A 16,770-nucleotide genomic window follows, 5' to 3' on the forward strand; every position below is an offset into this window, starting at 1 on the left:
TACTTACCAATAATATCCTATTGTAAGACCTATTACATGGTCTGAATCCTGAAGACAATTGTGTTTAATCATGGGGGATTGGTTAAATAAATGATTTTACATTCATACAGTGAAATGCCATGTAACTGTTAACAATGTTATATTTATTGACAATGCGTTAGTGGAATATGTCATGAAAAAGCCCTATATGCTGTGTGATCCCTTTTTTATGAGAAAAAGACACATAGAAAAGTACTTGAAAGATGGGTATTAAAATCTAAGTAGTGGTTATTTCTGGGTAGTGGGAATATGGGGATTTAATTTTTTTGGTTTAAATTTTACTTTTTTTAGGTTTGCTTTTTCTTCCTTTTTGAAAAGATTACTTAAGTAATACATGTTTATTGGAGAAAAACAAAATCACTTAAAGCTCATCAGTCATCAAGTAATAGCCACAGTCAACATTTTGGTACATATTCTTCATACAAATGAAATATACATGTATAAATGTTAATCTATATTTTTCAAATTTTCACAGTAACATTGTATCACGTGAAAAGAAACTATACTTTAAAAAGGGCATTGTTTCATATGTTAGAATTTCACTAATATTTCTCTTTGAATTCTGTGAGTATATAACTAACATTTTTTTCTTCTAGTATGATCAGATCCATATCTAAGAAAAAGTACATTGATCAGTTGGTTTAGATAAGGTTGACAATACTTAGGGTATATTTTCTCACTGCTTCCCAATGCAGAGTGAGTTGTGCTTAATAAACACAGCCCAGCCACTCAGATACCTGGGCCCTACCACTGGCAGTGCGCACCCCAAGCAATACCAGATGGCATGCATAGATTCTACCAGTGGTGTATCAGGATGTCCCATTTTCCATAGTAAGTATGCTCTTTGAGTCCCCCTTAAGTGGTCATGAGAGCCATGAACTACCTATACCCAATTTCCTGGTCTGTCTGTAACAAGCAGTACGGCACATGAAGTTGGGAGCCTGTGGGATAAAGTTTGTTTCTGAGTTTGTTTCAGTGTGAGTGACTTAGCTACTAGCCCATTAAACACTGGAGCACAGCCACACGTCAGTTAGCCTTTCCTAGAGAAACTACCCTCTTCCCCCATGGTTGGTCCAGAGGTTATAGTCACGTTCCAGCAAGTAGAAGAGAGCCTCTGAAGAGGGAGAAAATCTATCCTGTCAGCCCTCCAAGTCTAGCTGAAGCCTGGGTCATAGGTTCAGAAGAATGGGTACAGATTCCTTGGAGCTGAAGCGTAGAAAGGGACCATTGATGGTTCCATCCCTTTCTGCACTTCAGCTCCAAGGATTCTGCACTGAATGAGCAGAAGTAGTAGTGGAGTGACCATTTTCAAATAATCAGTTCCATTTTTGGTGGAAAAATGCCTGTGATTTCTTTAGAGTCCAGTATGTATTTGTTGGTCTACTGATATGAATGAAAGTGTTTATTATTAATGTTTTTGTGTCTTTAAAGAAGTTAGCTGTTACTGGTTCCATATGTATTGTATAAAAGAAATATTAACAGGATAGATTTGCTTGCATTGTTATACTTTCATTAAAGTGACAATTTACTTGAGTCTTTGCTTTCAGAAAGTGGTATTGGCATATGTGTATCCAGATATTTCATTGCTTTAGATATAGTATTTTCCATAAACTGTCATTTCAGCTAACCTGGAAGAACCAAAGCCTATCTATCTGTCTGCCTGTCTGTCTATTTATTTTTGAGACTCACTCTGTTGCCCAAGGTATAGCATCTTTCTTCATAGTTGTAATCATAATGTGTACATAATTGGTATGCTGGTTTTAAATTGTAAGGATTTCCTAGGTTCTTATGTAATCTTTGTGATTCATTTAAAAAAGTGATTTCTTAATATTCCATTGACTTTTTTTACCATTTGGATTGTATTAAATGTCTTTTTCATTTTTAGATTATTTTTATAGGCTTTATTCTTAGAAAAAGAACTACCAGGTCTACTTTTTATGATTATTAAGATACAATGCCGAAGCGCTTTCTAAAAAACCATGCTAAATTAGTTACCTACCAGTGATAAAGAGTTTCAGGTTAGTTTTACCTATCCAAACATAGGGGATTATACATATTTAATTTTGATAATTTAGAGGACAATCAAAAATGTTCCTCATTTCAGTTTATGTTTCTTTGATAACAGGGAGATTGAATATGTTTTTTATGTGTGAATTAAGTTCCTACCTTGTAATCATTAGAGTCTTAAAATTTTTTAATCTCAACTTGTATGAGCATTTTTAAAACTAGAAGACATATTTGTCATTTGCTACAGATCTTTTTAGTTTATTTACCTTTTAGCTATTTTATCATGCCTAAGTATTTTTTTATACAAATCTTAACCTTCTTTGTGATTTTTTTGTCACTTATAAATTTATAGAGTTGTTAGACTCTCAGAGACCTAACATACACTAATTCACTTTTTGCCTTCTTTGTTTTGAGATGTATGTATATATGTGCTTTTCTATATACGTATATATCTTTAATTCACCTGGAATTGCCTATAGTGAACATTATGAGGTAGCGTCTGGATTAAAAAGAGTTCCTGATTGTTAACGAAATGTTGCAGAATGACTTATTTTTCACTGTGTTGTGGGCCACAGTAACATTGAGAAGTGTATTTCTCCTGTATTATTTAGTTGAATGTCCATGAAGTCCTACTAGTCCAATGTCTTTCCCCATTTCCTTTTGTGGTACAAGATGTAAGTTTCATACATCTTATCCTATGTGGAAAGTCTGACATTAACTCTATTCCCACCTTTTTTTTTTTTTTTTTTTTGCTTCTTGAACTAGGATCATTTCTGGCTTTGTTCTACCACAAACTCCTTTTCACTTGCTTTCTGTTATAGGGACCATCACTATTAGGTGTAGTGTTAACTTTTTCATTTCTTTTTCTCCTTTTTTTCCATTATAGGAAGTACTCCCACTACCCCGACCTCCTCTCAAGCCCCACAGAAACTTGATTCTTTGGCATCTGCAGCCCCTGCCTCAGTGCCACTTTCGTCACCTGCTGCTCCTGTCGCCACCTTCTCTTTGCTTCCTGCTGGGGGAGCCCCTGCTGTGTTCTCCTTTGGTGCTTCATCCTTGAAATCATCTGCTTCCGCCACTGGGGAGCCCCCTTCATATTCCAGTGGCGCTGACAATTCCAAAGCAGCCCTGGGCTCTGGTACATCAACCTTCTCTTTTGCTCCTCTTTCTAAAGCCTCCCTACCCCCGACCCCTGCAGTGTCACCCATGGCCCCATCAGCTGCTTCATTCTCCTTTGGATCATCGGGTTTTAAGCCTACCCTGGAAAGCACACCAGTGCCAAGTGTGTCTGCTCCAAACTTAACAATGAAGCCCTCCTTCCCACCCTCAGCCTCTACAGTCAAGGTCAACCTTAGCGAAAAGTAAGTCACTTTGAAAGTTTGATTCTTTTGTTATATAGATAGAAATATTGTATGTTGTTTGCTGGAAGTGGAATCACTGTGAGTGGAGTTACTAAATAGAATTTTTTACCTAAAGTAATACTTGCAAATGGTGAAAATTCAACCAATGTAAGAAGCTTGCATTTCATCAGTGGACAGAGTCAAAAAGGGTCTCTTAGCTAGTGTTGTATTTTTTTGACCTCTAGAAATTTATATTTAAATACTTGTTTTGCTTTTCCACATTATAAATGTAGGAGATATTCCTTATTTTTTAAAAGGAAACAATCCAGAATATACATCCTGGAAGGGAAATGAATCCCTTATAGTCCCCCTCCTGTGTCTACCCTTGACTCTATCTGAACTGTTATCTGTGAACCACCAAAGTGATCTGTGAAATTGTAAATACAGTAGGTGACTCTCCTGCTTGACCAGTCCCTGGTGGCTTCTCCCTTCTTTTCAACTACAATCCAAATCTTTAGCATGGTATCCAGTTTCCTCTAGATCTAGGTCCTGTAGCTCACTCATAGCTCTTTTATTTACTTCTTTATCTGCTTATTTTGTTCTCTCCCAACTAGAATGTAAGCTTCTTGAGCTTGTATCTTGTGACCCCTCCCAAACCGAGTATAAACACTGCCAGCTCTTCCCCTGCTTACCTATTGCTGTGGTGGTCCTGCTGGTGTCACTGTTACTGTTAATGTTGGATCGCACACAAGCCATTTCATTCTAATGGTTGTAGAGGGCTCTGTTTTGTTGACTGCACCACAGTTTATCTGACCAGTCATCTAATGCTATGTATTTGGATTGCTAATAGGTTTTTGCTCTTTAGGTGGAACTAACTTTACATTCCCTTTAGACCATAAACATCCTAAAAATAGTGTTCTGCTTTCCTCTTCCTTTTTCATTCCCCAGAGAAAGTGATTGTCCCCCAAAATGAGTTCTCAATAATTTCCTTGGTAAAGAAAAGTATTCAACTCTCCTTTGCATGATTGAGTCCCACCACCCTCCTTCTTTTTTTTACTCAGCTGGATAGAGTAGAAAATAAGTATTTTATATCATGATAAACTTAGTTTCATCTTCATGTTTAGTACTTGATATTTTAGTTGAATAATCCATTCCTAAATAAGCAGAAGATAGTATGTTTCCTTGCAACTTTCACCTTTTATAACAAATAGCTGATTGTTTGTTTCCTGAAGGCAAAAAAATATGGATAGTAAGTTATCCTTTGATGACATTGTCATACCAGTGTGAAAGAATCTTCTAGCAGGCTCTTCTGAGGCGTTTGGGCTGCCATTTTCAGGTTTACTGCCGTGGCTACCTCCGCTCCCGTTAATAGCTCGCAGAACACACCCTCGATGCTGCCATTTTCTTCCACCTCCAAGCCAGCTGTTTCGGGACCTCTGAGCCACCCCACGCCTGTCTCAGCATCATCCAGTTCCACGTCACTGAAGTCCTCAGTCTCCCCCTCACCATCAGGTATGATTTTAAACAAACAATTTTAGACCTCAGTCCTGCCTTCTCAGGTTAACAGCTTTCAGTGTTAAGAATTCTAGCTAACAAAGATGATTTTTTTCTTGCTTCCTGTATCTCACACTTATGTGATTTTCATACTCTGAATTGGAAGATTTGCAATGGCTTTGAGGCTGCCAGGCTCCTCTCTGACATTTCTCATGGAGCTAAGTGTACTTGAGGATTCAAAGGAAGTGTCTTGCTGTCATGTATTTATCTTCACGTGGAGCCTGCCCACCATGCAAGGCAGTTACAGAGCAGTTCTTTAAGATGCACAGCAGAGAATGCACCTACAGTAACTCTTGTGCTTATTGCCCCTGGTGACAGTGTTTGTATTTTCATAGTCACACTGTAAACAAGCAGTTTATTAAATAAAGGTCATGACTAGAAATAATTATAGCCAAGTTGAATTGAAGTACATGCTAAAACTCCATGGGCAAATGTAGGTAGCCTGTCTTTTTTTCCTTTTGAACTTACAGATTGCAGAAGTTGTATATTGAACGCTATGCCCTTAATTGAGATTTAGCACATCTAACGTTTTGCACCATTTCTCTCTTACCTTTTTATGTAAAGTTTTTTCTGAAACATTTGGGAATTAATTACAGACATGAAACACTTCATCCCTAAATATTTCAGTGTAAATATCCTAAAAACAAAGACACACAATATGTTATCAGATATCAGACTTGAGAAATTTAACACATTACCTACCATACTAGAAAAAAATTTTTTCCTTGGGGCCACAATGTATCATTACGAAAATAGAATAAAAACTTCTAAAACAGGCCGGGCGCTGTGGCTCACGCCTGTAATCCTAGCTCTTGGGAGGCCGAGGCGGGCGGTTTGCTCAAGGTCAGGAGTTCAAAACCAGCCTGAGCAAGAGCGAGACCCCGTCTCTACTATAAATAGAAAGAAATTAATTGGCCAACTGATATATATATAAAAAATTAGCCGGGCATAGTGGCGCATGCCTGTAGTCCCAGCTACTCGGGAGGCTGAGGCAGAAGGATCACTGGAGCCCAGGAGTTTGAGGTTGCTGTGAGCTAGGCTGACGCCACGGCACTCACTCTAGCCTGGACAACAAAGCGAGACTCTGTCTCAAAAAAAAAAAAAAAAAAAAAAACTTCTAAAACAAAATGATCCTTTCTAATTTAATGAAAAACTTGTTTTTTTTTATTGTTTTCTGTGTATGAGTTATATGCAACTTGAAAAATAGTTCTTATGGCTCCCAAGGAGAAGAGATAGAGATGTGTGAGTTACATACACTTCACGAAGCCCTGGGCTCAAAACTTTTGTGAGTTAAATACAGCTCACTGTTAATGTGTTAACAGCAATCTCATCTACAGTCCATATGTACATTTCCACAGTTGTCCCAATAGTGTTCTTTATGGCTGTTTTTGTTCCCCACCAATCAGAGATAACACATTGCTTTTTTTATTTTATTTTTTTTCCTCATTTAATCTCAAATAGTTCTTAGCTTATTTTGTCTTTCACTTCATTGACATTTGTGTGAAGAGGTCAGGCCAGTAGTTTTGTGTACCATTTCTCAATTTGGATTTGATTGTTGCCACATGGTGAGATTCAAGATAAATATTTTGGGCATTAATACCACAGAGGTGATGTGCATCAAGTCACATGATTTCATTTTGTCCTGATATAGGTGATGTTATGTTTGCTCACATGGATAAGGTGGTGTTTGCCAGCTCTGTCTTAATTTTTAAGTTGGTTACAGGCGTATGTTGTTTCATTGCACTTTGAAGATACTACTTTTTTAACAAATTGAGGGGTTGTGGCAACTCTGTCGAGCAAGTCTTTTGACACTATTTTTCTAACAAAATGTGCTCACTATATCTGTCACATTTTGGCAATGTTTCAGATTTTTTTCATCATTATTTCTGCTGTGGTGATATGTGAACTTATCTTTGTAATAATTATATTAGAGCACAATGAACTCTGCCCATATAATATAGCAAACTCAACCGATAAGTGTTGTGTGTGTTTCCATTGCTCCACTGACTGGCCATTCCTCATCTCTCCCCTTTCCTCGGGCCTCCCTTTTCCCTGAGACACAACAGTATTGAAATTAGGCCAGTCAATAACTCTACAGTGGCCTCTAAGTGTTGAAGTGAAAGGAAGAGTCAAATATGTCTCACTTTAAATTAAAAGCTAGAAATGATTAAGTTTACTGGGGAAGGCATGTCAAAAGCTGAGATAGGCTGCAAGCTTGGCCTCTTGCCCCAAAAACTCAAGTTGTGAATTCAAGGGAAATTTTTTTGAAGGAAATTAAAAATACTACTCCAGTGAACACATGAATGATTAGAAAGCGAAACAGCCTTATTGCTGATATGGAGAAAGTTGTAGTGATCTGTATAGATCAAACCAGCCAGAAAATTCCCTTAAGCCAAAGCCTAATCCAGAGCAAGGTCCTAACTCTACAATTCTATGAAGGCTGAGAGAGTTGAGGAAGGTGCACAAGGAAAGTTTGAAGCTAGCAGAGACTGGTTCATAAGGTTTAGGGAAAGAAGCCATCTGTATAAAATAAAAGTGCAAGGTGAAGCAGCAAGTTATCCAGAAGATCTAGTTAAGGTAATTAATGAAGGTGGCTGTACTAACAGATTTTCATTGTAGATAGAACAGCCTTCTGTTGGGAAAAGATGCCATCTAGGACTTTCATAATTGGAGAGGAGAAGTCAGTGCCTGGTTTCAAAGCTTCGAAGGACAGGCTGACTCTCATTAGGGGCTAATGCAGCTGGTGACTTAAAGCTAAAGCAAGTGCTCATTTACCATTCTAAAAACCCTAGGGCCCTTAAGAATTATTCTAAATCCACTCTGCCTGTGCTCTGTAAATGGAACAACAAAGCCTAAATGACAGCGTATCTGTTTACAGCATGATTTACTTAATATTTTAAGCCCACTGTTGAGACTTACTGCTGAGAACAAAAGATTTCTTTCAATATATTACTGCTCATTGCCAATGTACCTGGTCAACCAAGAGGTCTGATGGAAATATATAAAGACATTAATGTTGTTTTCATGCCTGCTAACAAACAGTATCCATTCTGCATCCTATGGATTGAGGAGTAATTTTGATGTTGAAGTCTTATTATTTAAGAAATACATTTTGTAAGACTATGGGAGCCATAGATCATAATTCTTCTGATGGAACTCACCAAAGTAAATTGAAAACCTGGAGAGAATTTACCATTCTAGACAACATTAACATTGATAATTACTGGCCGGGCGCGGTGGCTCACGCCTGTAATCCTAGCTCTCTGGGAGGCCGAGGCGGGCGGATTGCTCAAGGTCAGGAGTTCAAAACCAGCCTGAGCAAGAGCGAGACCCCGTCTCTACTATAAATAGAAAGAAACTAATTGGCCAACTGATATATATATAAAAAAAAAAAAAAATTAGCCGGGCATGGTGGCGCATGCCTGTAGTCCCAGCTACTCGGGAGGCTGAGACAGAAGGATCGCTCGAGCCCAGGAGTTTGAGGTTGCTGTGAGCTAGGCTGACGCCACGGCACTCACTCTAGCCTGGGCAACAAATCGAGACTCTGTCTCAAAAAAAAAACATTGATAATTACTGGGAGGAAGTAGAAATATACACACAAACAGGAGTCTGGAAGAAGTTGATTCCAGCCCTCATGGATGACTCTGAAGGGGTTCAGAATTTCAGTGGAGGAAGTAACTGCAGATGGGGTGGGAATTGCAAGAGAACTGGATTAGAAGTGGACCCTAAAGATGGGACTCAGTTGCTGCAATTTCATGATCAAACTTGAACAGATGAGGAGTTGCTTCTTATGGAAGAGCAAAGAAAGTGATTTCTTCAGATGTAGTCTACTCCTAGTAAAGATGCCGTGAACATTGTTAAAATGTCAGGAAAGGATTTAGAATATTACACAAATTTAGTTTCTAAAGCAGTAGTAGGGTCTGAGAAGATTGACTCTAAAGAAGTTCTGAGGGTAAAATGCTGTCAAACAGCATCTCATGCTACAGTGAAATCATTTGAGAAGGGAAAAGTCAGTCAATGCAGCAAACCTCATTGTCTTATTTTAAAAAGTCACCACGGCCACCCTAACCTTTAGCAACCACCACCCTGACCCGTCAGCAGCATCAACATTAGAGACAAGACCCTCCACCAGCAAAAGGATTACAGCTCACTGCAGGCAGAGATGATTAGTAGCATTTTTTAACAGTAAAGCATTTTTTAATTAATGTATAATAAGTACATTGTTTTTTCAGACATAATGCTATTGAGTACTTAATAGACTATGGTGTAGTGTAAACATTTTTTATGCGCACTAGGAAACCAAAAATTTTCCGCAACTTGCTTTATCGCAATATTTATTTATTATGGTGGTCTGAAACCAAGCCACGGTATCTCTGAAGCATGCCTATGTTTTCATGAATGCCAGTGATGATACCTAGCCAGATATATTTGGGTGGCTGTTTGATTTTTGAGTGTCAGGAATAATTTTATTTTGGTAGATATTGAGCAAACAAGCTATAAAATTCTTGAAATCTTTGCTCCTTACCGGTCGTTCAGGGGAAAGAGTTGCCTTGGGAAGTTTGCCAAAGTCACCACATTCCAGGTCTTTTCATCAGACTCTGGGTCACATCTGTCTGTGACCTAAGAGGTTAAGAAACATTGCCCTGGTCTTTTACATCTCTTTACAGTTTGGGAGAGAAAACTTGAACCATAATGCACATTTACTTTCTTTCCAGATCTCCCTACCCACCATTGCCATTGTGAATTCTTAAAGTTTGAAGGCCCTAAATTATTGAATCTCAGGCCCAGTTGCACACTAGACTTACTGCCTAGCATTTTAATCAGACTCCCTAGGGATGAGGCTTGGTATGACTTTGGTATGCTTGTTTTTAAAAAGCTCCGTAGGTGACTCTAATGTTGCATGTTAGAGGCTTCCAAAAGGGTCCTGAAGACCCTGTGAATTTTCACAGGATGATGATGGGAATTTTTGTTCTAGTCTAGTAGTTTTTAATCTTTGCTCCTTACTTTCCAGAAGTGCATCTGGAGCCCCTGGGGAATCAGGATGGGCCAAATGGCCAACCTCTGTGCCCTGCACACAAATGCACACACCTATGTCAGAGACCCTTCCATTTTATTTGCTTTATAAAAGGGTTTCACATCTACGAGATATTTATTTATTTAGAGACAGGGTCTCATTCTGTCACCCAGGCTGAAGTACAGTATCAATTCACAGGTGTAAGCATGGCACACTGTAGCCTTGAACTCCTGGCCTCAAACAATCCTTCTGTCTCAGCCTCCCAAGTAGCTGGGACTCTAGACAGGTGCCACCACACCTAGCTTTGAAATTTTAATATATATATTTTTTATTATCTTGAAATAGAGGCTGACACAACTGGTGGTCATCACTCTTTATTAAAGATCATGAAAGTGGGGCCAGGGACAATGCATAATTAATTCCTTAGATTTGGGGAAAGGACATTTGTGATGGGAGAAATAATGAGAGTAAATACCATCTGTTTTACCTGACTTCTTATTGAAACAGGACGATCTGCTCAGGGCAGTTCGAGCCCAGTACCCTCAATGGTACAGAAATCACCCAGGATAACCCCTGCAGTGGCAAAGTCAGGCTCTCCCCAGGTATGTTTAAATTCAACTTAGAATGGTTGTGTTTGTTAATATATTGCCCCAAGCATGCATATTAAAATGGGTTTTGATATTTTAGAATTCAGACCTTGGATAGAAATAAGGACAGTGTGATAGGAAATACCAAACTATTGAGAATTGAATACTTGTATACTCATAAAAGCAATTTATTTAATTTATTTTATTTAATACACATAGAAAGGAATACACGTGATATATGTACAGATCAGTGAATTGCCACCAACTGAACCCACATTAGTAACTAGCACCCAGATCCAGAAACAGAGATTTAAGGAACTACAGAGTCCCCCTGATGTGTCTCCTTCTGGTCACCCTTGCCAGAGGGTACCCACTATCTTGATTTTGAACAGCATAGACGTGTTTAGCCTGCTCATACTTTCTATCAAATGGAATCATACCATATGTATTCTTATACCTGTCTGTTTTGTTCGATGTTATGTTTGTGAGATTTATCCATATCATTCCTGTATGGAATTCACCATGTGACTATATTACAAGTATTCATTCCATTTTTGATGAACGCTTGCATGGTTCTCGGGTTAAACTATTATGAATAGTGTTCCTATGACCATTGTAGTTGATATCTTCCAATGGACATACGCACACATTTCTTTGGGGCATATTGCTGGCTCATAGCATATTTTCCTCTTCAGTAGATTCTTACCAGGAGTATGTAAGACTTCCAGCGGCTCCACAACCTCACCAATCTTGATATTTTTCATCTTTTGTTGTTGTGTTTTGTGGTTTTAATTTGTATTCCCTAATGACTAGTAAAATGGAGGCTTTTTTCCATATGATTATTGGCCATTTGGATATTTTATGTGGTGTCTGGTATGTCTGTAGTCTGTTTGTCTTTTTTTCTATTTCATTGTCTAGCTTTTTCTTCCTGATTTTTTGATAATTCCCTGGAGAGAGAGAGAGAGAGAGAGAGACACACACACACACACACACACACACACACACACACACACACACACACTGCAAATACTTTCTCACTGTGAATTGCCTGTTAATTCTTTTCGTGTTTTCTTTTGAACAAGTTCTTAATTTTAATATAGTTGAGTATATCAATTTATTCTTTATGATTAATGCTTCTCATGTCTTCTTTTAGAAGTCATTTTCTATTCCAAGGTCAAAAAGATACTTTCCCATGCTTTTTTAAAAGCATTATTATTTTACTTTTCATGTCAATTTTCCCATCCGATTATCTGAGTGCCCTGAAAACAGGAGTCACGTCTTTTCCTTCTGTGTCCCCTTAACTGATCTCCCCCAGTCCCCTGCAATCCCAACACGCACCCACACTGGACACACAGTAAATACCCAGGTCACAGTTCACATTTGTGGCATGATGTGTAACACAATTTTGTGAAATAAATGTTTGCTGGTTTCCGGGGTGGGGATTGTTTGTTTGTTTTTTTGAGACAGTCTCAAAAAAACACTGTGTAGTGTTGCACCACTACACTGGCTAACTTTTTGAAAAATTTTTGGCCGGTCACAGTGGCTCATGCCTGTAATCCTATCCCTCTGGGAGGCACAGACAGTATGATTGCTTGAGGTCAGGAGTTTGAGACCAGCATGAGCATGAGCATGAGCAAGAGCAAGATCCTATATCTACACAAACTTGAAAAATTAACCAGATGTGGTGCACACCTGTAGTCCAGGCTACTTGAAAGGCTGAGGCAGGAGAATTGCTTGAGCCAGGAGTTTGAGGTTGCAGTGAGCTATGATGACAATATGGTAGTATACCTGGGTGACAGAATGAGTTGCTGTCTCAAAAAAAAAAAAGAAACAACTTTTTTTGTAGAGATGGAGAGCTCACTATATTGCTCAGGCTGGTCTTGAACTCCTGGCTTCAAGTGATCCTCCCACCTTTATCTCCCAGAGCACTTGAATTACAAGCATGAGCACCTGGCCATGTTTGTTGTTTTAATGAATGCTGGTACAGTCAATCTAAGACCTCTCTAATGTTAGTTGTCGTAGGTATCAAATAGTCTAAAAGGTACCTCAAAGGATAATATCTGTAAAGCAGAACTCTTGATTTCTATCTCCCCAGAAACTATTCTTTCTCCAGCGTTCCCATCTCAGGTAGTAGCACTAATAAGCTAGGTTTTTCACAAGCCCCACACCCGGAAGCATCCTGGATTCCTCTCTTTCCTTTAATAGCACCTTCCCCAAGTCCAGGCTAGCAGGGGATCTCGTCGGCTCCACCCTCTGCTGTGTCATAAGTCCATAGCTCTGTCCCTCTGCTGATGTCCTATGTTGGGCCATTGGCATCTCTCACCTCATTAACCTCTTGACTGCTTTTACTGCCTTGTCTACTCTAGGTAGCAGTAATAGGGCTCTTTTAAATCATATATCAAATCATCACTTAAACTCTCCTAACACACTTATAGTAGCTTTCTGACATACCTAGAATAGAATCTAAACCTCTTGGTATGGCCTTACATGACCTGCCCCTGCCTCCCTGATCCCATCCTGTCCTCTCCAGTGCCCACCCTGACATCACAGAGCTTGCATTTACTTCTTGTCTTTGCCTCAGACGCACCGAGGTCTCTCCTGCCTTAGGGTCTTTGTACTTGGTCTTCTCGCTGCCTGGGAGGTGCTTCCTCTAGATCTTCCCGTAGTTTCCTTCCCCACTTCTGCAGTCTTTGTTCAGATGGCAGCCCACAGGAGGGCTTTCTTGGCCATCTTATCTGAAGTGATGCCCCCTTTTATATTCCTTATGTTTTCCTTTTTATTCACCAGTTGAAATTATCTAATGTGTTTACTTTTTATTATTTATCTTGTCTCAGTAGAAGGTAGGTTCCATTAAAGTATGGTATTTGATTCACCTCTATCTCTACTGTCTAGAGTATACCTTATACAAAGTACAGACCCAGTAAATACAAGTTCAAAAGAATGAATGGTAGAATAATGACTGTATTATGAGAGTGCTGCTCGCTGTGGTAGGCACTGATGTGATTCCTTCTAGAAGATGTAACTTGTAGTTATAGGATCCATTTTTAAACCTTTTGCCTTCTGTTTCAGGCAAAGTCACTTCAGCCTCCTGTTACAGAAAAGCAGGGAAATCAGTGGAAAGATTCAGATCCTGTGATGGCTGGAATTGGGGAGGAGGTAAATTTGTTTCTTAAGGATTTTTTTCCAGAAATGGTTCTGATAGTGAGATTTGGATGGCTCTGAGTACAAACTCCCAATATGACTAGTTTATTCCACATTGAAGCTTGGCCCATTCCAGGAGTCTGAGCTGTTAATAAGCACAGTAGCAGTGACATAGCTACGTGCCATTCAGCCTGAGTGGTTCCTCGTTTTTGGCTTCTACAGATTGCACACTTTCAGAAGGAGCTGGAAGAGTTGAAAGCCCGAACTTCCAAAGCCTGTTTCCAGGTGGGCACTCCTGAGGAGATGAAGATGCTGCGGACAGAGTCAGGTGACCTGCACACCTTCCTTCTGGAGATTAAAGAGACTACGGAGGTTTGTGTTTATGGATGTTTTTTCTGAATTGAGTTGCATTTTTAGAAATTGTTCTCCTAGTTTTCCATGAGCACATATGCTTTATCTCTTCAAGGACCACCACTGCGTGTTTATGTGTTTTTAATGTGGCTGAGTAATTTACATAGAAATACCTGAGTTCAGATCCTGTCTTCAGCACTCAATAATAAATTATGTGGTTTTGGGCAAGTTAATCTAGCCACTGTTTCAGTTTTCCTATCTGTAAGATGGAATAATAATTTTTACCCCTTTGATACATAGGTACTCTGTAAAGTTTATTATAATTAATTTAGTTTGGGTATACTTCAAAACTTAGTATCTTTGGTAGTGTTAGGTAAAAAAGAAAAGCTGAATATTTTAGAGCATATGCAATTTTAAAAATATTAAATATTCGTTGTTAATAGTGTTATTTATTGTTACTATTATTATTACTTTGTGCCCCAGGCACTGTGCTAAACACTTTTCAGTGTATTTTCTCACTGAATCCTTATCACTTTCTGTGTTGTATGTACTAGTGCACTCTCTATTTTGTAAGTCAGGAAACTGAGGCTTAGAAAGATTAAGTAATTCGTTGAAAGTCACCCATCTAGTGAGTGGTAGTGCTAGATCCCGTTTCAACAGTCTGGCTCCACAGTCTAACTCCATGTTATTTCCATGTCTTAAAGAACATGCTTAGAAAGAGGAAATTTCTCTAGACTGATAGCAGTGATTGTCTTCAGGTAGAGGGATTATGTGTACTGTCAGTACTTTTATGTTTTCTGAGTTTTCAATCATTAGAATATGTTTTTTTAATGAGGACAAAAAATAATTTTTAAAAAATTAGTTATCTTTCTGTCCAAGCAATAGAATTCTCTTTTTTATATGACTTAAATGTATTCAGATAGTCATCTTGTTAATAAATATTTGAGAAATACCATCTTCCTTGATCTAGTAGAAAGGTTTTATTGCTTGGAAATTAGACTTTTTTGGTATCAGTACATTCTTGTACCTTCTCTAGTCTCTTCATGGAGATATAAGTACCCTGAAAACAACTTTACTCGAGGGCTTTGCTGGTGTTGAAGAAGCCCGAGAACAAAATGAAAGAAATTGTGACTCTGGATATCTCCATTTACTTTACAAAAGACCACTGGATCCCAAGAGTGAAGCTCAGCTTCAGGTAGGAGAATCTATTTAAAGCTATTGAAAAGATTTAAAACAAACTAATGTGCCAGTTGCTCTTTTTGTAGGTATGGGTTTGGATGATGGCCCCTCATGAAGTTGTTGATGTTCTGCTTATAATATACCACACTTTCCATAAACTTCCTTAACTATGGCAAAGAAAATGGCACACTTTTTAAATTTTTTTATTAAAAAAAGTAGAATTCTTTATTAAACCTTAAATTTAACAGAGAGTATTCTACTGGAACATATATTCATAAATCAAGTCATGAATAATAATAAAGTAGCAAGTATTTCTTGAGTGCCAGGTAATCTGCTAAGTGTTTTTATGCATCGTTTCTAGTCTTCAAAGCCAGCTGCTCTGCAAGGTGAGAGTTATGATTCCATTGTGCAGATGAGGAAATTGAGTTTCCTAGGCTAAGTAGTTCACCTAAGGTTGTCACATTGGCTGGCTACTAAGAGTAGCCAGAACCAGAATTGAAATCTCCATCTGCCTGGGCTCTTTCCTATATGCCATACTGTAGCAAACTTGTTTTTCTCGTTAATTCTTAACCCTTTGCGCTCACTTGCTTTTTTCTCATTATCTACTCGACATTATCCACACTCGACATCCAAGTGCAAAGGGTTAATTATTTAGTCTCCGCTAAAGCTAATCTGTTTTCCATCTTTCAGTTTATCCAAAATCGTTGTGTCGTTAGCCTTAGTGAAGGAGTCCTCTTCCACCTTCTCACATTTGCCTAGAATCCTGGTGGGCAGGGTGCATGGGCAGCTCTGGTCTTCTTCACCTTAGACCTGGGGACTGTGAGTGTGACGAGTTCCTCCTGCTTTAACGAATTTGAGGCTATGGACTTTACTGTTCCCACTGTTTTCTTCCCACGCTTGAGATGAAACTTACTGACAGCCAGAAAATGAGAGAAACAGTCCCTTCTCCCTGAAAGGTTGAGGAGCCCCTGCTGTTTTCCGCAGCCCTCTGGTATTCTTGATGCAGCCTCCCTCCACTGTGGATGTTGCCATAGCAACAGAGTGCTGACTGCCTGCCTATTGCTCATCAAATTATAGGTAGCCATGCTGCATCCTAGTTACGTGTTCTTCCTACATGCCTTTTCCGCCTCTTGCTCTATTGCCAAACTAATAGGAAAGCATACAGCTTTTGGGAGACACTGTCCCCATTCAAAAGGAAGTTTTTTCATGGTGCTAAGTAGGTAATAATAGATAACATATATTGAGGGCCTACTATGTGTAAAGAAAAGATGAGGAAACCAAGATAACTGAAACTGCTTGGGTTTTACCACTAATAAATCCTGTAATCTTGGACCTGAGCAGTCTGCCTCCAGAGCCTGTGCTCTTAATGGCTAGGCTACAATGGTACAATTCCTACAGCTGTGTGAGTGACAGTGAGAAAGATGAACATATAAATTTAATGTGGGATGTGTTGCTATGGGACCACAGGTGAGGGAGCAGCTAAGCCACAGAAGTATTTGGGGTTTTTTTGTTGTTGGGTTTTTGTTTGTTTTGTTTTTTATTGAGACAGACTTGCTCT

The 16,770-nt window shown here is 38.9% G+C and overlaps 1 protein-coding gene across 2 annotated transcripts in view; it reads left to right on the forward strand.

The window, feature by feature from the left end:
* Window positions 1–16,770, forward strand: part of NUP214 (nucleoporin 214) — a 100,567-nt gene that overhangs the window by 14,439 nt on the left and 69,358 nt on the right. For both annotated transcript variants that reach the window (XM_020289538.2, XM_076009133.1), the window contains exons 12-17: window positions 2,933–3,407; window positions 4,723–4,898; window positions 10,462–10,556; window positions 13,611–13,697; window positions 13,905–14,054; window positions 15,070–15,228. In XM_020289538.2, coding sequence (XP_020145127.2) covers window positions 2,933–3,407; window positions 4,723–4,898; window positions 10,462–10,556; window positions 13,611–13,697; window positions 13,905–14,054; window positions 15,070–15,228 — 1,142 coding nt within the window. The remainder of the gene's footprint in view (window positions 1–2,932; window positions 3,408–4,722; window positions 4,899–10,461; window positions 10,557–13,610; window positions 13,698–13,904; window positions 14,055–15,069; window positions 15,229–16,770) is intronic.

This window comes from Microcebus murinus, chromosome 12, assembly GCF_040939455.1.
Source record: "Microcebus murinus isolate Inina chromosome 12, M.murinus_Inina_mat1.0, whole genome shotgun sequence".
Taxonomy (NCBI): Eukaryota; Metazoa; Chordata; class Mammalia; order Primates; family Cheirogaleidae; genus Microcebus; species Microcebus murinus.